This window comes from Camarhynchus parvulus, chromosome 2 (genome assembly GCF_901933205.1).
Source record: "Camarhynchus parvulus chromosome 2, STF_HiC, whole genome shotgun sequence".
NCBI lineage: Eukaryota > Metazoa > Chordata > Aves > Passeriformes > Thraupidae > Camarhynchus > Camarhynchus parvulus.
This window is the reverse complement of record NC_044572.1, coordinates 142,302,510-142,329,842: the sequence shown is the minus strand read 5'-3', so window position 1 is coordinate 142,329,842 and position 27,333 is coordinate 142,302,510. Positions and strand designations below refer to the sequence as shown.

Genomic DNA, 27,333 nt, shown 5'->3' with positions numbered 1-27,333 from the left:
TAATGCTATGCATGTTTTTTACTTACTATTTTGCCAAAAATATCTCTGAATTGGAGGCTTATGCTGCACTTACATGGCCGAATGAAAATTTAAGACTCAGATCCCTGGAACAAAACCTTTGTTCCTTCATTAGATGTGCTTTCCATATAGTGTTGTGCTTAACTGCATATGAGATTTTCAGGGAGTTTTTCATACTGCAGTTTTCAGCTTTCATACTGCAGATTTTAGTATTGGGAATGGCCTATACATACATGTCCGAAAGGTAAGCTAAAGCAGATTTTCTTCAGGGATCACAAACAAATGTTTTAATCTATTTATTTAACTGGTTTTTAAACTAGTTTGAACTAGGAAAAAAAAGCCAATAGAAACACCTTGGTAGTGTTTTACCTGTAATAAGAGCAAGTTCTCCAGCTACTCACCAGTTGCAAACAACGTCTTTGTTAATACAATTTTTCTTTCAGGTGTGAGAGGGGAAATTTCTTTGGTGCTCAGATGAATTTACTTGCATCAAGTATTTCTATTACATTTCCCCTGGGCTTAGCCTGGGGGCTGGGGGGCACTGAAATGTGTTGGGGATGTTTTCCACAGGAAGGGCATGCGTGCAAGGCTTGTTTTGAAAATATGCCTTTGCTTTCCGCTTGTCTGATCAGGGCTCTCCACGCAGCATCATCCAACCCCATAAGGCTGCAATGGGCCAGATCACCCTAATCCAATGTGGCATTCCGTATGTCTTCCTCTGCAAGTAGGTCAAGTTTAAGCCATGTTCCTGGCTTGTGCTCCCATTTCCCATAACCTGCTCCACGTGGCTCAAGCATTGTGCTGGAGTGGAGAGCATGCCAGCAGGGATTCTGAGCAGCCTCACAGGGACAGTCAGTTTTTGGACAGAAACTAGTGGTTTTGTTCTGCTCTGATCTTGTGATGTTGCTTTTGTGGCAGGAGAAAACTTCAGTGGCTTAAATGTGTGCTTTTACTGAGTCTTAGGCTGTTAGTTTACCTAATGAATTGCCTCTGGACGCTGCACTATGAATTTTTAAAATCGGTAATACCTCTGGGAGAGAATCTGGTTTGCAGGTTTTGAAGTGTACTAAATTCTGAATGAAAATACCAAATAAAATTGGATAGAGGTTGATGCTCTGAAGTTGCGGAAGAACAAATAGGTAGTGACCTAAAGTGTACTTCAGGCTGGACATGTGAATATTTTGATGTTGGTGATTGCAATATGCAGAACTCTTCTTGGTAAGGATTACAGCTTCACTGTGCATTTTTTTCCATTTGTGCTGGAAAAGCTATGGGTGAAAAGGTGATTTAGCACCCACAGAGGTCACCTCCAGTCAGTGCTCTGAATTAGCTATTTAGCTCCAAAACATACCCCAGCTACAGGATATCAAAATCAACAGTAGGGCTTGTTGATGGCTTTAGTATTCATTCAGGCTTAAGTCTTTCTTGAACTAGAGCTGATTGATGTGGCAGTGTGCACAAGAAGGGTGCAGTAAGTGCTGGGAGATGTTCTTCACCAGTCAATGGAAGCTCAATGTCAGGGCCACCTAACTGGAACCACATCTGACTTTCTAAACTAGTAATTTTACTTACTCAGATGAAATTTTTGGACTTGCAAGGAAATTGTAAGAGAGCTTGGTAAATTAATTCTGACTGGGCATGCCACTATTCGGTTAATTACCAAGGTAATTCACAGAACTACCAAAATCTTCCTGCTGGTGATACTTTTACAGGGCATCAAATAGGAGAAGAGGTCACTGAAGCTAAATGTTAATAGCTGGATTTGTAGACTGCTTCTCATGCTATGTGGAAATTGTCATCATCTTTAGTATTAGATCCAGTAGCACTCTAATCTTTCATGTGTTCAGTTCTTTCAGGTGGGCCCAGAAAAATTACAAATGATAGGCCATCTTGAACAAACAAAAGTCTCTAGTAAATCTTTTTTACATGTAGCAGGGGCCTGATGTATCTCTGAGCTAGGTTGCTTTAGTCTGGATTGGTCCAGGTATTTTGCTTACACAGCACCTTCTCAGAAAGGTCAAATTTAATTTTCCTCTCTGCAGTGTTCCCTCAGAGTACAACAGGTCAGCTCTGCCTGCTGCTCACCTTACCTTCGGAAGGAAAATAATGTACAAAAATGAAGGGCTGTCTAACCTTAGCTGTGGCATATTGACCTGCAGCTCCTTCCACAAATCTGGGAAGTTCCACAGAGGGCACCATGGCCTTGTTTCTAAAAGGTCATTTCAGAGCTCAAGAAGGGCATGCTTAGCTTTGCCAGAAGAGTAGATTCTGACCTTTTGTCTCTTGCATTAATTACCTGAAATGTTAAGCTGAGAGAAAGCATCCTCCAAAAAAGTGCTTGAGAAATTACAACTTCTCAATATCTATCTAAATTGAATTTTTAAGCTCTTCATAGCTTAAAGTCTTTCTGGATTGCAGCTGGGAGAAATGGTTGTTTTTACAGTTCTTAAAACACAGGAGGTTTTTCAGTTTTAAGGATGCTTGAGATCCTCAAGTAAATATTACAGTGCATCTTGATTCAAATTTCAGAAATACTGGGTTTGTCCAGTTTCAGCTAGATTTCCATGCACTCCATAAAACCTGAATATACAGTGACTGTTTTGCTGCTAAGAAAGCAAATGTGATTGCACATCTAGTGTGCAAAACTCTGATGTGACTAAAATTTATCAAGATGTTTTCAGTACAGTGAACACGCAAAGGGAGAAGTTTTTTGGAAACTTCATTATGAAAAGATGTTCAAGCAGCTTTGTGTTCATGTAAATTGAAATACATTCCTATAGAACATCTTGTTATCTTGCTGCTGTCGTATTTGAATTAATCTATTGTCATCAGTTTCTCTCCTTTACTCTTCACTGAGGCTCTTCACTGAGCTGTTACCTTTAGATCGGTTGCATCTTCTGCTTGAATATCACATTGACTGTTTCATTGTAATGCCAAAACTTTTATTATGCTTCTCTATTTGTTAAACTTAACTCCTGGAAAAGAAACCACATACTCTTCCTGTCAAACTTTCCTGAGGGATGAAGGTATTTGTATTGCAAAACCGAGTCCCCAGCTCCCTACTCGTATTAGGAGGTGGTAGGTGCTCAGTGAAACAATCTGTTCTGCAGTGCCTCCTGCTCTTCTGTGAACTTAACTTCAAAATATTTCAAGCCTATGAGCATGACCGTGCTCTGACCTTCACAAGTAATGTTATCCAATATTAAGCCACGTGCATGAGCCTGTAAACTCTTTGGAGTCTGGTTAATATCAAAAAAAAGGCAAAACCTACACAGAGGCATTTTTTGAGATATGGAGAATATTTTGTTGGAGGAGGGGATGGTGCAGCTGAAGCACAGCAGTAATTGCAGGTATAGGAGTTCTCTTTAGGCCATTATCACTATTCACTGCCACGTGTTTGCTGCTTGATGTTAATGTTGCATTTGAAATATATAATGTGCTGTTCTGAGATTGAGGTTTGGTTTTTAGACCTGAATCTGTAAGCTGGGTCACCATTATGCAGCTTCTACTTCTGATTTTTTTATTGGCCCTGTTGAAAATATTTGTTTAAGGATGCCTCTGTCTGCTCCCCAACAAGAAGAACATTCATAATCTGGAAAACTCTGAAATACAAAGTGGCTTATTCAGTCCTGTGTTACAGAACACGCTTGAGAGATATGGAAAAGTAATTTCTCTGCTTTCTACTGTTGCATATTTACACAGCATTGGTACACTTGCAGTTTTGAAAGAGTTTGCCATGCTATGGGGCAAGAAGTCCTGGAGAAGCTGCCTCTTTGACGATTCATGTTTTAATGGATTAGTTTTTTGAAGAGTCTCTCAGCTGGACGCCCTAATTTAAAAATGTCTTGACTTAATAGGTGCTTCTCACAGGCTGAGAAGTCTGATCTGAATTTCTAGGAAATAAGTTCAAGTTACTAGGAAGCAGGTCTTGCATTTCCTTGAGTTTCAAGGAGAAGGTTGAACATGTGAAAAAGCCAGCACACACCTGGTAACTGCTGTGTGCAGAGTCCCCTGTGGTCACCTGGGTTACACTCCAGGTCACAGTGCTAAAAGTCTGGATTCTAAACAGGCATTTTGTCATTGTGTAGAAGTTGTGAGAGGAAAGACTTGGGTTATTTTCAGCAGTTTTGGATTAATTGCCCCTTCCTTCTCAAGCTTTATTTGATTGCTGAATCTTGCAGATCCCACAAAATAAATCGTATGCTGTTCTAAGTTTGACCAAGAAATCTGCCAACACAGGTTCTGAAAATTTGTTTTGCCAAACAATTTGGTTTGAGTTCACATTGTTTCAGTTTCCTTGACTCCTAATAAAGCAATGATTCTTGGTGTCATGCTATCTTACCTCCAGGTGAACATGATTCTTCAGTAAAAGTAAAAATCAGGAAAAAATAGGGAATATACTTGTTTGTTGATATAGTTAGACTAATTTGAAAATTGATTTTTTAAAAATATTTTTTGTGCTTAAATTCAAATGTCAGATTGTTCATGGCTTATTCTTAAATAATTTGAGATGAGATTTTTGGGTGTGTCTTGCTTGTCTTGCAGCAGCACTCTAGTGAGCTCTTGGCATTTCAGAGCAATGGTTAGTAGGTATATTTTCAGCCTCTGTAAAACATGGGAAGGTTAATGAAAAGGCTGCTTTGTTATGAAATGCAGTTTTCATACTCCTACTGTAGGTATTGATTTCTGAAACTTGTGGTAACATTTGAAACTGTTTTAATAATTTATCTGATTTCAAGTAATCTAACAACTATTTAATTTTTCTTCCACTTTTCATTTCTTTTAGCTGGGATGTGACAGCAAACATAAGAAGAACTGTTGAAACTTGATTTTTCTCCTGGTTTTGGAAAAGTCTAGTTTTTGTTTTACTTGTAACTCTGTGATTTAATGGGAAAATTGTTCATTGGCCACAGATGAATACTAACACAGATGAGAGGCTTTCCGAAATCTGTTTTGGATTACAGTGAGGTAGTAAAAAAGTGCTATGATGACACCAGTTCCATTTGAGGTTCCTTTTGTCCTAAACAATAATGGCTTTGTCTGGCACTGAATGCTGCAGTTACGCAAAACAATTTAAAACAATTTCTCAGTCATTGTAGGTCACATGTTCTTTATATGTATTAAACAGAGATGAAAAAGATCCAGTAATTCACATCTTTGTTTTTGTCAAAGATAACTTTTCCAGTTTTTCAACAATCACTGCTCTCTCAGAAGAAGGGGCATGGAAATGCACTGTACAGTGCACAGGTTCTGCTCCCCACCTGAAGTGAATCCAGAGTGCAAAACACAGTGGGAGCCCTGCTCCAGTGAGACCCAGGCGTGTACTTAAAATAGGAAATGGTTATTGGAACTAAATTATTTTGCCATTTTTATTTTTAGGTTTGCTGGCATGGGTAATCTCATTAAGGTGCTAACCAGGGACATAGACCACAATGCAGCACATTTTTTCTTGGATTTTGAAAGTAAGTCTCTCAGCCCTTCACAGCTGGTGCATTTCAAATGGTAACAGTAGGGTTGCTTATACCTGCTGCAGTGAAGGCCAGGGGACTCAATTGCAAAGTTGGAATTGGAAAGACTTGCATGTAGTTTTTGTGTTCTTTTTTTTTTTTCTCGTTTTCCCCTTCTCCAGTAGTAGCCAAGCCACCATCATGCTGCTGTGTCAATTTTCTTTCCATGTGCTTAGTCATTTCGGGTCTCTGTGGTCAGTGATGTCCATCCATCTGCCTGCAAATCAAGTAATCATGAAATGAAATTCTGTCAGTATGCCATAGTAATCTGTGCTGAGCAGTTGTTCACTGTAATCCTCTCGTACACAAGAGTGAGTGCTAAATCATTCCTGATCCTGCTTTGGTCATTCCTCGTGCAGTTAATGTGGGTTTTTTTACATCCAAAAGTCTGAAGTGAAACTGTCTGAATTTCACAGATGTTTTAAGCACCTTATGTAAAAGGTCTGTGGCATTTCTTTGTTAGCATTTTCTGCACACTGAAATGATGTATCATGATGTGGTTTTCTGTGATGGCTTTCTGACACAATTATAAGGGCTGACAAAATTAAAGCTCTTTCCTTCTGCTGTCCCATCAGGTTAAAATCTAGCATGGCTAATGCTTTCAAATCTGGTACTTGGCCCTCAAGGCTGTACTCCTGCTCAGGACACTGGTGCTAGGGTGTACTGGGACAGAACAGTCCCTGGCAAAGGCTTTGGTTGGATTCTGCCCCTTTGCTAAAGGGGCAGCTGTGAGGATGTTGGTGACACGGTCACTTCTTCCAGGAAAGCTGCACTGCTGGGGTCACCAGCTGTGCCTCCTCGAGGTGGGGATGTCCCTGCACCCAGCCTGAAGGACGGGTTCGTACCTGATGGAACTCTCTGGTCTTCTTTTCCCACTGCTTCAATCAACTACATTTGGGCTGTTCTTTCTTATAAAAAGAAAATTTTCTTCTCTCTCATTCTTGTCTTGGCAGGTACCTTAACATGGGGAACCTTCTAAAAGTTTTGACATGCACAGACCTTGAGCAGGGGCCAAATTTTTTCCTTGATTTTGAAAGTGAGAAGATGATTTTATATATCTATTACTCTTTGCCTGCAGTAGACTGCATTTGTCTTGTACTAAATGTATGTTTTCATTTTGCCATCCTTCTAACTGCTTTGCATGCCTGAGCTATGGATAATTGTTCAGCGAACTTTGGTAGAAAGCAGTAACCTGTTCTAAAATATCCTCAGGTCCTAAAATGTAAAATCCTTATTTCAGAAAGGGCTTTCAAATTACATTTGACTGTAGAAACCTGATTTGGTTCTTCTTTTTCAAACAAAAAGTCTGCATACTTTTAATCAAAACGTTAAGAATAGTTGTAATTATTTGAAGACTCACTGAAGTTCCAACTGACTTAATCAAATTTGTTAGTTTTATCCCATACTCCTTAACTGAAGAACTGAAAATGAAACCTGATTCTCATCACTTCCAATATGAATTAATAATGCTGCATAGACAGACTGGCTCACAACAGCTATTCATAGCTCCAGCATCATCATGTTAAAGGTTATATGTGAACCTTACTGGATCTGGCACTGAAATTTAACCTCACGCCTTCTTAAAAGGGAGTCTCAACATTTACAGAGATTAAATTGATTTTGAAAAGAAGAGACATGTAGCTTGTCTGATCAATGCCAGGTGTTCTAGAAGGTTCACATATGTCAGTATTTCTGCTTCTGGTTTTTGTTGCATGATACAGTACAGCCTAAGAATGGCAGGTAAGTGTTGCTGGCTTCTGCTATGCATGTTTAATTACTTTCTTTTGGGATGTGCTGTTTCTTTAGCCAGCTGTACATCAGCAAGCATAAAATAAGAAGATTAATGTTCCAGTACATTTTGACCATGTAATAGAATACAATGGAATAGTGTAAGAAAAACAACTGATGAAGTATTATGTTATGGATAATTTGAGGTGCATTAAATCTTTTTTCCCCTGAATTGTTTTTCAGTTGTTTGATGAATCAGTAACAGGTTTTAATATTAGTTATAATATGAAAGTAAATGCTTGAAGAAATATGGTTTTGCTTCAATGACATTTAAAGTTACAACTTCTCTAAGCTCTTACCCTACCCTGTTGTGTTGATTTTTATTACTTGTCTCTTCTGAATATATTGTTATTGGAAGATGCTAGCCATACAAATTATTCATAAAGGGAAGATTACCAAGGCCTGTGTTCAAAAATCAGAAAGCAAAATTAATCTAAGACCAATTCTTGTGTATCATCACATTAGGTGAAATCTAGTGAGGCAGGAGAACTCGTGTATGAGGCCATTGGAGTTATAAAGCTCCAGCTTAATCTGCAAATATTGAAAATTTAATTGGAGTAAAGTAAATGCATATTAGCTGAATAGAAGAGGCATGGTTCTTAAATTGCAATAAAAATGCTCCTTTTTTTCTTTTTAAATACAGATTTTTTAGCTATCAGTTTTGTTTTAAAATGCATGTTTTGAGCATGAACAGGATTTGGCATGAGAGTAAGCAGGTTGCTGACATGAAACGCTTTCATATGCAGTCAAATTAGGTGACTTATATTATGGCTGAATTGTTAGACTGTTCTTTGTTCATTTTGGACCCTGTTCTGCATTTGTTTCTGCTGCTATACTGTGTATCCATGCTTCTTTCTCCTCTGTTTCAGATAGCTTGCCTTGACAGGATCTTGGCTTTGACACAGCCAAGATCTTTCTTCAAGACTTGGCACTTAATCTTGTGATACTTAATGTTGTGGTTTTGTGTGGAAGGACAAGTAAGCTCTGTATTAAAAACAAATTTGCCAATTCTCTGTTATGCCTGACTCAATAATAGGCAGTTTGAAGTCTTTTGTTCTTAAATCCATGTATGTGAGCAGGCTTCAATGTTTCTTACATAGTACCTTAAAGAACTAAAACCTAATGTTCATAAAGCTTTGTAGTGCCAGGAACTTCAGATTTTAGACTTCTAACCATTATTATTCCCCAGATGTTTATCTTGGTGCTAGATACCAGTGATCGGTGTGACTGACTATCAGAATCCATGTTAAAAATATGCTGATCTGTAGGCTTTTCCTTGCCTCTGCACTGGTGAAGCTGGTGCTTTCTTTGGTCATTCACCTTACATGTTTGATAGAAATAGTTCTCCTGAGTATTCTTGTAAAGTCTGTGCATTACCATCAGAACACAAGCTAAGTGCAGAGGTCAATATTGTTTACATAAAACACCTCAAATGTGGGAAACTTACAGCTCAACTTTTACATTGGTGTCTTTACTGACACAGTTGTAAATCTTTTCCAAATTTACTGATTGGAATAGTAGCTAAAATACAGTGTACTTTGAGATGGTGATATCAAACTAGTGCTGACAGTATCCTGCATTATCTCCAGAGGACTTGGCCAGGTTTCAGAGGAGCCACAGAGACAGCATTCTCCATAGTAATGCCAACAGAGATGAATAAATTATTTCATCTCCAGCAGTCTGGCATTTTTTCCCCTTGTTTGTGAGTTTTGTCCCAGACAGTTTCAGATGACTTGATATGTTCTTCCCTGGGAAAAATCTCAGCTTAAATAGTTTGCTGTGCAGTGTAAACTTTTAACCCCAAATTTCTCTCCCTACTAGTTCTGTAGGCTAGCCAAATATTATTTTAATAGTCACTAAATGTGTGTGTTCCCCGCATGCAATATGTTGTCTCACTCTTGTAGTATTTAGTTCACATAACAGCGTTTGTATATTGTTTCAAGTCTCCTCTTCTGTCTCTAATACATTACTGTGTGAGCATTCTGAACTCTTAAGTGTATATTGCATCTAGTGCAGCAACATTCTGATTAAACACAAATTAATTTAAACATGAACTCCCATTTACTTGCAGAACCTCAGTCTTTCTTACTATTGCATTAAAAATAGTAAAGTTGCCCTGAATAACGAGGGCTCAGTTGCTGTGGGCACAGTATCAAACCTCAGAACATCTGGGTGAGCTGTGTTGTGCTTACTGGGTTTGTTCTTTCTGTGGAAAGCATTGCTGATAAAGGCACAGCCTTGTTATAACCTTGTAGCAGGAACTTAAGTGGACAGGGGAGAAGGGAAATCCATGAAATTGTATATCTCCTTCATCCTTCTGTTTGGATGCCTGACACTGCTGGCTGCTTTTTCTTAGCTGAGTAACTCCAGAAGTGCAGCTCCCTCCTGCTCTGTGCACTCCACCTTGGGGAAAAGGAGTTCCACAATTAGTGATTCCCAAGTGAAGGTCCTGTAGCCTGAGCCCTCAGGTGCACACTGAGGGGTGCTATTCCCATAGGATGGGAATGCTGCCTCCATATTTTCAAGATGGTAACAGTGCTTAGGAAGAGGGACCTCTCCCTCTTTTTTCCCAGTGATGGGCTTTCAGAATACAATGCCCTGACCAGCATTGGGAAGCAAATAAGCCGGTTTTGCTCTGGGTCAGCCAGCATTAGGCCCTGAAGATCTTTTATATCATGCCTTTTAACCCCATTCTAATAACATCTTAAATGTTTTATGAAGGGATTATAGAATCATTTAAATTTGCTTTTTAAGTTTGACCTCTCTTTTAGAGATGGCAGAGGAAATGAGTTGGGACAAATCAAGTTTACAGATGTTTTTAATTGGAGAGGAATAGATTGACCAAAAATAAAATACATACCAAAAGAAATAACTCTGTACCTACTTGATTTTCAAATAGATTGATGTCTAGTAGTTTGTAATAATCAAAACAAACAAATAAAAAACCCCACCACCCCAACAAATTAAGTATCAACCATTGGTTTAAGTTTACTGGAACATTTTAAGGAAATGAAATACAGTGGTTGGCTGTTTACATGCTGCACTAAGAGGGGTGATGATAGTGTTGATTTGCCTAGCCAGCTGTCCAGTGAAGACCACTAAATTTGTATCTAGGATATGATTTTCATTTCTAAACATGGAGAGTCATAGTACTGCAGCTGTTCTGCTTCTTGGTGGGTTTTGAAATGAGGAGCAGGAGTTCTTTTGGGCCATTCTGCTCTGCCCCTCCTAGTATGGAAAAATGAACTCTCCTTACTACACAGGGTAAAGGAAAAAATGGCATGAAAAATTAAATAGGCAGGAGATGTTCTCAGTGTGAGACAATCCAAGTGACAAGTCTTGATTGCATTATTTAACAGCACAATCTGGAATGCTACAGAGCTTCACGTCTTAGTCTGTATTTCACTGTAACATTTCATGTTCGTGCATGAACTGCTGCCAGTCAGCTGGTGCTTCCCTGTCTGCTCTTTTCCCTCATTTTTTGTCTTCATTTCTTACAGCAGTCTTCAGCAGCTTTCAAAATTATGTGACCTTTGTGATGATCTGAAAAACACTGGCCACTTTTACTCGATGCCTAATCAATGTGGTGCTCTTTTATTTATTTATTTTAAAAGGAGTGACCAGATTCTTTTTAACCTGTGCTAATTCTTGATGTTTTTCAAAATACCAGTTAAACTGTTGCAAGGTCTATATATAGGCATATTTGCTAATAATGCCTACTCTTTATGCATTAAACTATAAAAATAAGAGGTATTATGCAAAAATTACAGCAAAATCCAGACAAGCAATGTATATGAAGTTTATTTTCTCCTAATACAAAGTTTGTTTTCTCTTGTGTTTTTCTAGTGTGTAACACTAAGATACTGTGGAAGTTTTATTTCAAATGTAAAGATGTACCTAACTTCCATCAGAAGTTGTGCATATGGATCATGGACAATGTCTAAAAAGACATTTTCCAGACTCTTCAAACTGCGCAAAGTCATGAGGATATATTGTCCTTAGATAGTTTCTGTCTGTCCCTATGAAAAATAATCTATTGGTAATACCCTCATTTTTGGCATTGGAAATAACAGACTAAAATACAATGATATTTATTCCATAACATATTTTGCCCATGTTAACAGAGAAGTGGGGTTTTTTTACAAGAGCTTTAGTAGCTAACAGGTTTTTTTTGTTTTTTTTTTTTAAATATGACTCTAAAAGGAACTAACCTTATAGCTTCCATCAGCACTCTAAAAAAAAAAATTGGTTCAGGTAAACCACGTCTGAGATACTTGCCCTAGGTGATTGTTTTTAAAGGTTAAAACCTTTTGTTGATTCTTCTCAAAACATACTTCTTACAGAATCACATTTCTTTAAAAATGTGCATGTAGCTTTTTGAAATTATGACCCCATATACTTTTGGGAAGCCCTTAGTTAATTAGAAGAAAATGGGAGACAGCTTATATCTTTAAAGACAGGGGACAAAAGAAAAAAGGCCTTCACAGGCTCACACTAGATCCTTTTTGTTCTCAACTCTGATTGTGTGATGAGTGCAGTAAAGAATATGTTTTGAGAATTAAATATATTTAGAAGTAAAATATATGACTCCTTTACCAAGCAGTTAAAAATGAGGCAGACAAGATGGAAAATAATCTGATTCAGTGTTTCTAGATAATAATAGACATGGACACCTCCTGTGCTATCTGCAGTGAGTGTGTCTTTTGAGTGCTTACCTAAGTTTCTTCCAGTGAGCCTCTGCTGCACCCCAAGGTGAGATATATGATAGTCATAAAGACAACTCATCAGGATTTCTTCTCCTCACTCAGTTTTAAATAAATCAAGAAGATAGAATCCAGGTGATTTTTTGGGATGGTAAAAGAAGAGACTACTAAAATGAAAACAATTAGTCTCTTGGAGTTCCTTATACATTGTAGTAGCTCTTCAGAGAATGAAAATTCTTGATGAGTTGCTGCATGAAGAATTTGTCCCATAGATGATGGTGTGCCTATTGAATTCCATGTTGTTGTTAAAAATAAATATATATACATTTAATATGTTCTGCTGTTTAGATGCCCAACCTACAGAATCTGAAAAGGAAATTTATAATCAGGTGAATGTAGTGTTAAAGGATGCAGAAGGAATACTGGAAGACTTGCAGTCATATAGAGGAGCTGGCCATGAAATACGAGAGGTGAGCTAGAGCGTTTTAATTGTGCACAGCCTGTGGTTGTTCATTGTCTGATCCTAACCAAATACTGCTGGGGTTTAACTTTGCTTGCAGGAGCTGTTTTGGCAGAGCATGTTGTCCTTTAAAATCACTGTCTTGAATTTCTGCTCTGGAATGTTTCTTTTTAACAGCAAAACAGATGTTGCTTGTTTCAGTCATATTAATCCACATATGTAATAGCAAATGATGCTTCTCAGAGTTTTTGGAGTATTATGAATATTGATTTTTCTTTGTGTTCCCACATAAGCTCTTCTTCAGTTAATAGTGAATTTGGAAAGAGTGTGGTGTGACTACAGTGCAAAACTGAATAGTGTTGACATCCTCTTGTATGGTAACTGGAGAGGCCTGGTTTGGTAATCCTAACACAAAAGGCATCTCATTTTCACTCCCTTTTAATTGGCTTTTCTTTACTAGAGTAGATATTTGGAACAGAAGCAAAGTTCCTGCACAGAATGTCATTCAAATTTTCCTTTATTTAATAAAGAGTGGAATAAATATTCTCCCAACCCCCTTTCTTTCTTCCTCACATGCAGCATTGGGGGCTGCTTTGCTCATGGAGGAAGGAGTTACTCACTGTAACATTAACATATCCTTAAGAAATAGTATTAGATAGGAGGAGTCTCTGTCCACTCCATAGCAATTTGAGATACTCAAAGCTATTCAGCTTTGAAAGTTTTTCTCTCCATGAAAGTAAGAGGGATGACTGTGTCACACAAAACCCTTAGGAGGGGAGATAGATCACTGTCCATGTTCAGGGACAGGCTGTAGGATCAGGCAGGAATGTGTGTGTGCAGATGCCATGGAGAAATGAGAGATACTCCTCTGAGAAGCAGTAGACATGGCAGGAAGGAAACTTTCTAGGACCAGAGAGGAGTGTGCTGCAAGCCACAGCCCATGGTTGACTGAAACTGTTCTTGAAATCAAGAACTTGACAGTGAAAATGCTGCAGGAGAGTTATGAGCATTTTTATTTCTGTTTTTTTAGTATATTTTCAGTTGCTAACTGGAGAGGTTGAATTTAAGGTATTAAATGTCTGGGAAGTTTCCTGTAAAGACAAAGTCTATAAATATATCCTTCAGAGCTGTGGTATATCCTATGTACTGGTGGTGCTTTATGTTGTTGATTGTGCTTAAATGTTCCTGCTGTAATAGTTAGCTTGAATTTCACAGCAATTTTTTTTTTCTTTGCAAATTTAGGAATTAGTGATAGATGCCAACATTAAGATGAGGCTTTGATCACTAATTTTTTTCTTTTTGCTTGGAGTAAGCACAGTAAAGTTGTTAATTTTAATTAACTAGGTCTGGTTATGTAAATTTTCTTATCTGAGTTATTTGATTTTTAACCATTTCTTTATACTCTCTCCAAGTTGTTTTCCTGTTCAGGATGCTTACTTTCAACACAAATTTTTAGACCTTTTTGGAACAGACATGGGTTAGTACATGCTTGTCTCTCAACTGAAAACTTCTTAGTAGGTAGATATTTAATTATTAGCTCTTCAAACAATTGTCTTGCATAGGTGTTTTGGTTTTTTGTGTTTTGTTGTTTGGGGTTGTTTTGTCAGCAGTGCATCAGTTATTCCCAATCCAAAAATATTTTTCTCCTCTCTTTTTCCAATTTAAGGCAATACAGCATCCAAATGATGAGAAGCTGCAAGAGAAGGCGTGGGGTGCAGTTGTTCCACTAGTAGGCAAACTAAAGAAATTCTATGAATTTTCTCAAAGACTAGGTAAGTGGAAAGGTGCTAACTTGAGGGTTTTTTGTCTTAATTTGTTAGTATATTTGGCATATTCAGATGTGATCACATTGAGGTCATCTCCTTTGTGGAAAAGAGCTGATATTGCACAGATTCCTCCATACACTGGATGACAGCAGTCTTGCTTCAGTGGATATTTGAGAGGGGGGAGAGAATGGGATCATCCTTATTGCTCTTCCTCTACTCCTTTAGTAACTCAGGAAAGCAGTAACCAGCTGATTGACTAGAAATTAGTGAACTAAATAATCAGGAATTAATTCTGTCAGTGTTTCTGATACCAAGAGTACATAAAAGAGACTATTTTTTCTCCCTAAATATCAGAAATAATTTGCTGTGTGGAAGTGCCTGGTCTTGGTTCATACACGTGCAATACTTGATATGGTGCTTCATGCCTCTTCTGAAACTCACTGATGTGATGGCTATGCTGATAAAACCTATGAGACTTGTTTTTTCACCAGCTTTCTGTTGTTATCTCACTTTTAATCAAATTTACTAACATAGCTTGTATAAAACGTGCTTAAAACATGGAAACTTGTTGCAGGCAAGTTCTACTTTTTAAAATGGGTGAGGTATTTTTCTCAAGAAGATGAACAGGAAGCTGGATTACAAATTTATCTTAAATAAGGTGTGACTTCTGCTTACAGCTATGTGCCTCTTGAATTCTGTGTTCTCCTAGAGGCTGAAATCTGCTAACACAGGTTATTGAAATATGTTCTGCACAAATTTTGCAGACAAAGCTTGAGTAGAAGTTCCAAGAAGTTTTTTTTGTGGCTGTCAGTGCTGATGTGACCTGGTCTGTGCAGCAATTTGTACGTAAATATGACAGCAGTTGACGCATAGATGAGCAATTCATGGAGTCCCTTTATTATTAATCACCATGTATTTTGGCAGCTGTGTATTTTAAGTCTAGCATGCAGAATACCAGCCAGTGCTGATCCAAGGGGCAGTTGTGTGTTGCAAACTCCTGTCCTGTGTTGCAGAGGCCGGGCTGCGGGGCCTGCTGGGCGCCCTGACGAGCACTCCGTACTCCCCAACGCAGCACCTGGAGCGAGAGCAGGCTCTTGCTAAGCAGTTTGCAGAAATTCTTCACTTCACACTCCGATTTGATGAGCTCAAGGTAAGAGCTTGTGATCAGAAGAGCTAGAAAAAGAAGCCGAGTGTGTTTACTGAAGCAATCTGGGTTGTGTTATGTTCTGGAATAGAATGTGCAGTGGATACTCAAATATCCAATATGCTTGGCTTGCTCTTGTGACCTAGAGTAAGATTAAACTGGAAAGCAGATGAAGTATCATATTAGCTTTAGGCACTTGTATTTCAGTTCACATTAATCATGTTTCTACACCCAAATTTGGCATATCTCTTGGGATAATGCTGCTGCTTTTAGCTTGTGCGCACCCATAGTCCAGCTATTTTCTTGCTATGTGCAAAGAACTAAACTGAAATGATAATTAATTTGCTGGTCTGATCCTTGGAGTCAAATTAGCAAAGCAATTTTTTTCAACCTACTAATTTCCAGTTTGTATTTAGGAGATTGTTCCTTTTCTCATTCCTGTTAGAGCTTGTTCTGAATCTGAGAAAAAAAGTTTTATGTTGTGCTTACAAGTTCCAAACATATCACAGGCCTTTTTGCTTCACTTCAGGAAGTTGAATGTTTTCTTGTTGAGTGTATTATATTTTACGAAAATTGTCCTTACTTTTCTTGAATTTGTCACAACTCTCTTGCTTCCATATCTACATAGATGACAAATCCTGCTATACAGAATGACTTCAGCTACTATAGAAGAACTCTGAGCCGTATGAGGATTAACAATGTCCCAGTAGGTAACCCTTGGATAAGATCAAATTAATTCTGCTACCACCTCTCTTCTCCATGTACAGAACAGCTAAACCCTTTCTTCTGTTTTTTAGGCAGAGGGAGAAAATGAAGTTAATAATGAGTTGGCAAACAGAATGTCTTTATTTTACGCTGAAGCAACGCCAATGTTGAAAACCTTAAGTGATGCCACAACAAAGTTTGTGTCAGAGGTAAGAGTATAAATTTATGGCTTGGATAATGTGCTTCACAGCACTGCAGGGCCAGACATAATGGGCAACACAACCTCCCCCAGGCCTAATCTGGCATCTAGGAATAAAACTTGGGGTTTGGAGCCTCGAGAAATGTAATGTGTCTTTCCCAGATGCTGTAGAGTTAGGGACTCCAGCCAGGCACTTTGTGTATACATCCCCAAAATTTAATGAATATTGTCACATCAGCAGTGATGGCTTTTCTCAGGCAGGGAGCTGGGACTGGTATTTTGCCTGCACTGTGGTGGTGGTTTAGAGCAGAAATTTCAGAAAATTGAAAGGGAAACAGCTTGATTCTCTCTGCTTGAAATAGGGAATGGAATTGAAATGTAGCTTCCTCTTCTCCTTCCCAAGACACTTTTGTTACACTGTGTAAAGTCAAGTATATTATTGCGAAAGGGAGAAGGAACCTGAACTTGAAAAGTATTTCAGCCTGAAATACTTGACACATCCCTATTTATCCTTGACTACCTAAGTAAATACTGGTTGTAAAATCTAATCACTGCAAGTACTGTGCTTGCCTTCTGGTAACTGTGATGATTTTTGGCTTACGTGCAAAGAATGCTCACTATTTCTTAATAGAAATAATTTTACATTACATGATTCATGCACGGTTACATCTGTCTTTTAATGTTTTTTTTTTTCTCCTGAGTTCTGCTTTATGCTTGAAATGCCTTAATAAAACTGTCTTATTTTACATTTATTTGTGATGGTTGTCTGCCACAATTTTAAGTTTCACTGTTAAAGCAGATTAATATATTTGGCTATAGAAATTTTTGTCTTTGAAGGAGCAGGTTAGATGATGATTCCTTCAAAACTTTCCAAAAGTCAGTCATGTCAAGGATGTACTTCCTTGGCTACAAACAAGCAGGCAAAATCCATGTGGTAGCCTTCGCTGTGCAAACTGGTAATCTATATGATAACATTTAAAAAAAACAGTGCAAGACTACCTGACTTACCATAGTTGTGTTAATGTTTTTAATTGCTCTACATTGCTATGCCAACAGATTACTTATTTGACTTAGGATTTGTAGTATAATATTTCACAGTAATTGAGTTGTGGCAACTGTTCACCTTCTTTTGCAGAATAAAAATTTACCGATAGAGAACACAACAGATTGCTTAAGCACCATGGCCAGTGTGTGCAGGGTCATGCTGGAAACCCCGTGAGTACCAACACTGCTTGGGTTTGGTGTGAGCCACTCTCTGTTTCAGACCTGATGTGTGATGCATGAAAGAAATATAATTGGAGTGATTAGGAAGTGTGATGTTTCCTTTTTACCAGCCTAGTTGTTTGCACTGACGTGAAACCACCTTGGTTAGTTTTGCCAGCCACGGAAATCGTGCGGTCTACTTTTCTGAACATATTAATATTTAAAAATAGAATGGCTATGGAAGCTAGACAACCTCTTGGCACTCTTTATAAGTGGTTTTCTCATGTATTATTCAGAGAAATAGGCTATTTGAGCGTGATTGCCTAGGGTCTCCTGAAAGAGGGGCTGTGGGCAATGCTCTGGACGTTGTGTCCTTGCTGACTGGCCTGGCTGATTGCTCTAAAAAAATGATAGTGCTCCTCTCAGGGGAATTAAGAGACAACTTCTAGGCATGAAGGCAGTCAGTTGTCTTCTGTTTGTTTGAGAGGCACTGGGAGTATGACCAAAGTCACACTAGTCTTTGGTTATTTTTTTAAATCTGTTTCTTCTGTGTTCTAAATTGTTTTCTGTTGGTAAATAAGTTTCTGTCCAAATACCACAGGACGTTTGTTTTGCAGTACATTAAGAGCTCCAAGCATTTATAGTCTTACTCTTCTTAGGAATTAATTCCATTTTAAAAAGCAGTTAAAGGTTGTCCAGTTGCCTGCCTTTTTTTTCTTTCTAAGTCAGAAGTCTGGGTGTGTATTAGAAGGTGGCAGAGAAAAGTGTAGAAAGCACTGGAGACCAAGTTAGTATGTATTGTTTTAATCTTTTTCAAAATTAAATTATTTTAAAATTTAAAAATTTTAGAAACCTATTGTTTTAGGTTTGAGAATTTTTATTAATCTTCAGGTAACTTTGTAAACAATCATCTGACTTTTGGCAGGTTATTGAAAGGAATAAAGAAAACTACCCAAAGTTTGGTGTTTGTAGGTTTGGTTGGGTTGGTTTGGTTTTTTTTCTCTGAGGATTTATTATAGAATTTTTCTCTTTAATCTTAATTTGATGTTACTAGTATTTACTGTTATCTTGTGTTTCATAGATAATAAGCTGTGTTTTTACATTCCAGTGAATATAGAAGCAGGTTTACAAATGAGGAAACAGTATCATTCTGTCTGAGGGTAATGGTGGGTGTCATCATACTCTATGACCACGTGCATCCGGTGGGCGCTTTTGCCAAAACTTCAAAAATTGATGTAAGTTTACTGTTGCTAAATAATCTCCTGAGTATTTAAATTGTCTATAGCCTCCTTTTCTGTCTTGCAGATTCTAGTAGCAGATGTATACATTGGGTTGGTGCTAAACTCATAACTGTGAGCAAAAATGTATATTTAAGTAGTGAGAAACACAAACTAGGCCTTCAGAGACATGTAAGTGGGTCATGAAAAAATCTGTTTTTATGTAATTCAGGTAGTGTCCAGAAATACTTGTAAGCAGTGGTTGTAATGAAAGATCCAGATCAGAAAGTAACAATGGCCCCTGACTTGTTCCTCACTGACTGGTGAATAGCTCAGTTCACCATCCACCACACCTTGGGTTTCTAACTTTCTACTGTTTTTGATAGTAAACCTGTGGAATACATGCTGTCACTCTGTGGTTTTGTGGTTATTTCAAAGGGAGTATTATCCTACTACGTTAACTACAGTTGGTCATTATTTCACTGGCTGAATGTAAAATTCTTAATGGATTTATGATAAACATGTATTTTTGCTTGCAGTTCCATATTTTTTAAGGCTGATAAAGCAGAGCTTGAAAGTTGCATTTGCTAAAGTTCTCATAGAGTGGTTTGGGTTGGGAGGGACCTTAAAGATCATCCAGTTCCAGCCCCCCTGCCACGGGCAGGGACACCTTCCACTAGACCAGGTTGCTCAGGGCCCTGTGCAGCCTGGCCTTGAGCGCTTCCAGGGACGGGGCAGCCACAACATTCAAAGCCATTCTCCCTCATCTTATCACTACATGCTCTTGTAAAATGTCTCTTTCCAGCTCTCTTGTAGCCCCCTTTAGGTACTGGAAGGTGCTCTGAGGTCTCCCCAGATCATTCTCCATACTGAGCAGCCCCAATTCTCTCAGCCTTTCCTCCCTGGAGAGGTGCTCCAGCCTTCTGATCATCTTCATGACCCTCCTCTGGACTCTGGCACAGCCATGTCATTTTTCTGCTGGTGACACAGAGCTGGGTCCAGGTGGGGTCTTACAAGAGCAGAGCAGAGGTAGAGAATCACGTCCCTTGCTGTGCTGGCCACATTTCTTTTGCTGCAGCCCAGGACAGTGTTGGCTTTCTGGGCTGCCAGAGCCCTTTGCTGGATCATGTTGAACTTCTCATCCAACAACTCCCCCAAGCCCTCTGGGCTGCTCCCAGTCTATTCCCTGCCCAGCCTGTGTTTGTGCTTGGGATGCCTTGATGCAATTGCAAGACCTTGGAGTTGTTGAGCTTCACAAGGTTCACAATCCCACTCTCCAGCCTGTCCAGATCCCTCTGGATGCCTTCCCTCCCCTCCAGACTGTCAGCCACACCACTCAGCTTGGTGTCATCAGCAAAGTTGCTGAGGATGCACTTGATGCAGGTTTTTAAGTAGCTAAGCCAGTCTGTGATAGGAAGATGTAATGCTGAAAGCTTAATTCCTTTTTAATATCCAGAAAATGTCTTGACACTGCTGCTATTTTTAAATACTTATTTTTGATCTTTTACATACTGAATATAAAACATTCCTTTAAACTCAAAAGGTATTAGCATGGAAAAAACTGTAATTTTTTTAACTCCTAGATGAAAGGATGCATCAAAGTTCTTAAAGACCAGCCTCCTAACAGTGTAGAAGGCCTTCTAAATGCTCTCAGGTACTCCTTTTTGTTTCTTGAGTATTTTAATGTTTGGATGTGAGTTTTCATTAATTGTCCAGGGCATTTTTTTTGCAGCAAAGTATTCAGTGACTGTTACAGGGAAAGGTGAATGTAATTATTGCAGGCTTTTCTTCTAATGTGTCTTGAGACAAGGATGTGTGAAGAAGCCTCTGTGCTTTAACAGGGTTGTGAATTTGCAGTTGTTCATTCTAAGATGACCTTTTCCATGCACACAGGTTAAGAATGAGTCAGTATGGCATGGTAAGTAACTAGAAATTGTTCCTTTTCAGAAAGAACTAAAGGCATGAGTCTCTGCTGCAGAATAGATGAGACAAGAGTTTACCACATTAATTGGAGAAGTAAAGAAAAAATAAGAATTCAGTATATTAAAGCTAAAACCTGCTAATTTTGGGGTGTAAAGCTGTATCTGTAGTCAGTCACATGTTCGTTGTGTGGGTGTCCAGCATGGGAGAAGTGGCAAAAAGTGCAAAAATATGATAGGCAGGTGAAGTCTTTGTTCTTCTCCATGCTTGGAAAAGTGTCATTACTTTGGTAACAAATAACTGGAACTGGGTGTTGTTACTCGTGTGCCTGCTTGGAATGTGGAAGCTTTAGTTTGTCTTGTCTGAAATTGTGCAGTTGTGGTTTGTTTTCATTATCTGTAGTGAAGCTGCTTAAATTTCATTTGCCCTCTTTTTATGTTTTGTGTCATGGTGTGGTAAATAATGTGGTATTGTAAGTGGGTTCTTTTGCAAAGTTGTTTCAGATTATTAGTTAAAATTTTAAAAATCCATGCCTAATTTGAAACATCATGTGATTATTTCCTTGCTAAAATCATGTTCATCCCTAAACTTCATAACATGATCAGTCTTTGAGATGGTGGTCAGTAAAAACACAGGTTTCCAGAGGGAAAATGCTGCATTAGCATTTATTTCTGACTAGTTTATTGTGATTGCAGCTGCCATTATCACCAGTCTTTATTAGTAGCCCATTTTTCCCATCACTGCTGACACTATGAAAGTATGTGGAAGGTGCACTTCAGGTGCTCACTGCATTAACTTCTGGTTAATTACACAATTAACTTTGTGGTTAGCAGTGTAAATCCAGTCCATTCTCTCAAGCTATGCTTTCCCTTTCCATGCATGGATGCTATACAGTCCTGGTTTTGTACATTTAATTACTCTCTGGGTAGGATATTTAAATCTTTTCTATACCACGTTTGGAATTGTTAGGAAGAGATTCAGGGGTGAGCTGCTGTGTGCTCATGTGGTGAAAACAGGTTCATGATGTGTCATTGTGACAAATTAAGTCCTAATCTAAGTCTTTGATTCTGGAGGAGTGAGAAGTCCTTAGGTTTTTTCAAGGGACATATAATGTGTTTCAAAAACAAATGGAAGGTGGTATAGGGTTTTGGAGGGAGATCAGCTCTTTGTAATTTCAAATTCATCTGAGTATTGTAATCATGTTCAGATTTTTCATGTGGGCAGAATACCAAGTGCAATAACTTTTCAGGATTTCAGAAAATCTTAGGCTGCTTGTTTGTTGAAAGTATAAATTACCAAAAAGTGCTGAAATCTACATTATTATTAACTTCCAAACTAAAAAGTCATTATATATTTATCAAGTGAACAAGTAAAATAGTACTGCAGTTGTGGATAGCAATGAAAGTGCTAATTTAACATGTTAAATTTAAATTACAAAGTAAGTTTTATTTGCTTTTAGATTAGTTAGGAAGGAAGAGCAGAAAAATTATTCGCACAAAAAGTCTGCAATGAGGATATCTTCTAAAAATAGATATAGCTAGGTTGTTTGTAGTGATTTAAAAGTGTGCTATTATCCTAGAGAATTTTGAAAGGGTAAGGAGCTGAAATAAGCACATGTGTATGCTCTTCAGTTTTAGCAGCACAGTCACTTAACTAAGCAGGAAATTAGGCTGAAAAGTGATTAAATCCATTGTCATTGAGGGATTCTGGAAAGTTTGATCGCTGGAAGTTTTGATGAAGAGTTTCTCAAGCTGTCTTATTTGAAGATGTTTCCTGTGGGCAGAGCCCTCAGAGTTGGTCTGATGGATAATTACCTGTCACCAGTGCTACCGTGAGCTTATTGTGAAAGGCAATGTCCAGCTGAGGCTTATTTTGTGCTCCCCTTGGTGCAAGGCTACTAGATTCTAGTTCTGATTGGCAATATCATTTTCTGATCAGAATGTCTGACTTGTGTTCTCAGTGACCATGGAGTGGGTGATGATCCATGGCTGAGAGTTTTGCTCTGGTACAGTCAGGTTGAGCCATAAACAAAGAAATTACACATTTGTAAGCTAAAGTGGAATAGCATTTATGCTCACCTTGACTTTGTTTCTGTGTTTAGGTACACAACAAAGCATTTGAATGATGAGACTACCTCCAAGCAAATTAAATCCATGTTGCAATAACAATTACCTGGAATTCGCACCTGCTGTAGACAGTATTCTGCAATGACTGAGATGCACAGATTTTTTTTTAGTGATTGCAACTACTATCTTGTTCATTCTTGCTTTTTATTTTCTTTCTTCCTGTTTACTCTTTTTTTTTAATCACTTCCTTGTACCTAAGTAAGCTCAGACTTCTTTTCTGTGCCAAATCAATGAAAATTATCAATTCTGGAAAGTATTTCTACTTTTCAGAATAGCCATCCTAAGTGGCAGCTAATTATGCGTTGCATTTGGATTTCTCTGTACTGGGGAAAGATTTGTGACTTGAACTAAATATTTTTAAACTTGTGGTTTTTTCCTTTTTTTGAAAAACTAATATTTAATATTGCTTCTTCTGCATGGCAAGACTGCCTACTTCTGCTATTTAAAAATCCCTTGATGACTTCATTTTCTATTGCAGCTTATTTTCATGTGCAACCATGAGGAAACTAAAAGCAGATTTGTTTAAATTAACTGTGTTTGTACAAAATGGTACCCAACACAAAAGTTTTTTTAAATGAGTAAAAACTGTTTTGTTTAAAAGTTATGTTTGCATTTTGACTCATTTTTGTAAGGATGTATGTTGTATGTTTAACCTTTAATAACTAACGTTAAACTGTGGTGTGTGCGTAGCAAAATTACGTATGCATGTTCATGTCAAATGATTGGCTGTGGAAAAGATAATAAAATCAGCTTTCATTTTTCTAAGTGTGGTTTGATTTACCAGTATTTTGAGTGAGATGTCTTCGTGCTCTTTGGATTTTTACAAAAAAATAAATTTATAAATTTTATATAGTGAAAACTCTGCTGTTTCATTACCAGTAACCAGTTGCCTAAGCCACTGATTTAAGCCTGGTGTGTTTTAGGATTCTTGCTCTCCACTCTGTGCTGCTTCTCTCTCCCTGAGAATTATTACTCAGGTAGGGTTTGTGGTGAGGAACTTGATGCAATCCATATAGATCCCAGTGGACATTGCTGAAGAGCCTACATCTGGGCTACCCATGCTGCCTCCTCATACAGCCATCAGAAATTACTCTGCACATTGGGCTCTCTCCACACCATTGGTGGGGAGATGAACTCCCCTTGCTCTCTACTGGTGTGTTCTCCTATGGATCTAGGTATTTGTACTGTGTAAAATCTGAATTATCACAGCATACTAAATAATGGTTTTTCTTAGGGAAACAATTTATAGCAACACGTTTTACATAGGTTGGTGAAAAAATTAAAGCTCTTTTAGGAGGGAAAGGATTGAAGGGGGAAAGTTACAGCCCTTCCAAAGGACCCTGGCAGGTTGGAGAGATGGGCAGAGAGGAACGGTCTAAAATTCAGCAAAGGCAAATGCAGGGTCCTGCACCTGGGGGGGAACAACCCCAGGCACCAGCCAGGCTGGGGACTGACCTGCTGGAAAGCAGCTCTGTGGAGAAGGACCTGGGGGAGAGCAGCTGTCCCTGAGCCAGCAGTGCCCTGGGGACCAAAGCCAGGGGTGTTCTGGGGTGTGTTAGGAGGAGCACTGCCAGCAGCTCAGGGAGGTGATCCTGCCCCTCTGCCTCACCTGGAGTGTTGGCTCCAGTTCTGACCTCCTCAGGACAAGGCAGACAGGGAGCTCCTGGAGTGGGTCCAGCGCAGGGACTGGAATATCTCTCTCACAAGGAAAGACTGGGGGAGCTGGGCCTGTTCAGTCTTGGAAAGAGACAACTGAGAGGGGACCTCAACAATGTCCTTCTGTCTGTAAGAAGGTGTCAGAGGACAAACTAGGCTCTGCTCAGTGCTGTCCAGCAATAGGACAAGAGGCAATGGGCAGAAACTGATGCACAGGAAGCTCCACCTGAATATGAGGAAGAATTTCTTTACTATGTGGGTGACTGAGCACTGGCACAGATTGCCCAGAGGGGGTGTGGAGCCTCCTCGCTGGAGGTATCCAAGAACTGTCTGGACACAATCTGGACACAATCCTAGGCCATGTGCTCTGGGATGACCCTGCTTGAGCAGAGAGGTTGGTCCAGATGACCCACTGTGATCCCTTCCAGCCTTAACCCATTCTGGGATTCTGTGAGAGCAAGAATTGAAAATGACTAGAAAACTCTGGGAAATGGCATGTTTTGCACTGATGAGCAAACATGAGCGCTCCTCGTGTGTGGGTGGCACCATTGTGATTATGCCTAACATGAGTTGTCAGGTTCTGGAAAGAAGACTTGAAACCTGCAGGCAAGTGTGACAGCCCTCAGTTTTATTTGGTGGACAAGTAATGTTTTGTAACTTTGCCTAGCACGCTGGCTCCTGGTAGAATGTATCAGTGTGACCATGCTTGATTTCCTATGGATATTCCTTCTGCACCATCAAGAAATGTTTTCCTTTTTATCTTTTCTTTGTTTTGAAAAGAAGAGATCTGCAAAATTGTAATTCATGACACTTGAAGACTTTGGAGGAGGTTCAGGTGTGTACTGTGTGTATCTGTATGTCCACCTCTCTTAGGGCAGTACATTTTTTCTTTCTGGCCAAAGATGCTTAGCCAAGGTCTCTGTCACAGAGAAACCAGCCCATGTGCTTTGCTGGCCACAGGAATAAAATACTCTTGCTTTGACATGATACTTTTCTAGTCCTTTTGGCAAAATGACAGTTGAATCAAGCTGAGGAGAGACAAAACTGGATTTGTTTGGGGTTTTTAAAAAGGAGGAAAAAAAAATCTTTCCCAGAATCATGTGAATGCTACAAGCTGTATACAACTGACCCCTCTGCAGAGATCTGAAAGGGAAACTGTCCTCATCAGCTCATCACCCTGAAGAAAAAATAATAATTTAGTGTCAGTCTTGTTGCTGTGAATACAGTTAAGGAATAATCCCAGGAGGAACAAATCATGCTCCTTCCAGTATTACTTTTTGTAAGTAAAGCTTTCTAAAGGAAAGCTAATTTACAGAGAATGGGTTTTAAGCGCATCTTTTGTATTTGACAGTTTTTACTTCTGATTTTATTGAAAAACACTTGAAACAGTAAATTAGGCCTGAGTGCTGTTGTGGCAGAACCAGCCACAATACAGCAGATTTCTTCTTTTTCTTGCCTCAGTGGCTGCTGCCTAAAACAACACAATTTCTTCAGTCAGCTGTTTTGGACAGATCTTCCTTTCTGCTGCCCTGACAGCATCTTTGCTTTTAAGCATAGTTGTTCTTGTGGTCTGAGAATAATTGGAGCTTTCCTTTTTTTCCTCTGGCATTTGTGTTTTGCAGTTTCTCTGTGTATGCAGCTGGGACAGGAGATTAGAGCTGGCTTGCCTTGGAGTTGTCTGGCCCACTGCTGCACAAACTTCCCCATTCAGGAGGTTTCCAAGAAAACAGGCTTTGCCAGTGCACCAGGCATCAGCTGTTTGAAGTTCTGAGCTGGAACTGCTGTGTGTTCCTGCTCAAGCTTTGATGCTTGTTCCTTGCAGAACCATGCTTTAATCTTGCCCTCTTTCTTTTATCTGTGCCAGTGGACAGGAGAGCAGCTGGCAGGCCTGGCACTAAATATGGGTCACTAAACAGGCTCCATGTAAGTTTTGGGGGGGAAATTTGCACTGTTTGGATGGGGGGCTGGGCTGGCTAGCACTCAATGGTTAAAATAAATGCTGGGCTCAAATTAGCCACCCTCCCTGTGCTGTGAGTTAGTGTAACCAGCCTGTAGCCCTTGTGGATGAAAGGCCTTCTCCTCGTGGTGCTGTGTCTCTGAGTGTAAACACTGTTGCTCCTTTCTTGCAAGCCTCAGATTCCAGGCACAGATGGATCTCTGGGGAAAAACTCTACAGTGGTGTGTGTGATGTGTGTCACAGACAGCAGAGACTGCATGGCTGACAGTGTGTGCCATGATTGGAGCAGATCTGGAAAAGAGGACCCTGAAATGGGCTTTGTTCATGTGGGCTTGGAGCATTCCTGTGCAAACATCTCATTCTGGATGAACTGTCCTTCGGCTGTTTCTCCTGGCTTGCACAGCCAATGCCAGCATGTCTTTTGGAGCAGGGATGTGATTACTCTTCAGTCTGCTGCTTCACTTGAAGGTTGCTCAGCTTCCTTTTCTTTGGGTTTGCTAAGGTTGGTGTTGTCTTTCTGTCCCTGCAAAGACTCAGACTGGTGAAATAACTAGCAAGGAGTAGTTAAGGCAGTTGCTGTGAGTTTAAAGCTAATTGTGGGATTTGAGGAGCATGTCAGTAGGAAGTTCACTGTGATGGTTCCATGGATGCTGCAAACACGTGTGGTCACAAGTCCTGTTGGATGCAGGAGGCATCCCTGAGGGTGCCTTTTTTGGCTGTGCTGATGGGACTGTTTATTTTTCAAAATCTTGTGAAATAACTCTGTGAAGCAGCTTTTGTCAAAACAGAAAACAAGCTCTAAATTACCAAGCTGCTTGCTCTTTCTTGCCCTTTTGGACTTTTTACCAGCCTTAGGAAAGTGTTTTGAGCCCTTCTCCAAGCCCAGTATAATGCCTGCTGGCAGATCAATAGTAGCAGCTCAGGGGCTGTGGAGCAAGGACTAAAGCAATCCCAGTATAAAGTT

At 39.2% G+C, this 27,333-nt stretch overlaps 1 protein-coding gene across 5 annotated transcripts in view; it reads left to right on the top strand.

Annotated features, from left to right (window-relative positions):
• The window catches only part of FAM49B (family with sequence similarity 49 member B), a 96,981-nt gene extending 73,459 nt beyond the window's left edge, over positions 1–23,522 (top strand). For 3 of the 5 annotated variants that reach the window (XM_030965861.1, XM_030965853.1, XM_030965870.1), the window contains exons 4-13: positions 6,479–6,561; positions 12,365–12,486; positions 14,143–14,248; positions 15,256–15,392; positions 16,015–16,092; positions 16,184–16,300; positions 17,426–17,505; positions 18,602–18,728; positions 20,294–20,364; positions 22,732–23,522. In XM_030965861.1, the coding sequence (XP_030821721.1) occupies positions 6,489–6,561; positions 12,365–12,486; positions 14,143–14,248; positions 15,256–15,392; positions 16,015–16,092; positions 16,184–16,300; positions 17,426–17,505; positions 18,602–18,728; positions 20,294–20,364; positions 22,732–22,795 (975 nt within the window). In that variant the 5' untranslated portion in view covers positions 6,479–6,488 and the 3' untranslated portion in view covers positions 22,796–23,522. Of the gene's footprint in view, positions 1–5,397; positions 5,481–6,478; positions 6,562–12,364; positions 12,487–14,142; positions 14,249–15,255; positions 15,393–16,014; positions 16,093–16,183; positions 16,301–17,425; positions 17,506–18,601; positions 18,729–20,293; positions 20,365–22,731 lie in introns of all 5 variants that reach the window. The other 2 variants (XM_030965878.1, XM_030965886.1) reach the window with 2 other exon arrangements.
• Positions 23,523–27,333: the final 3,811 nt, after the last annotated feature.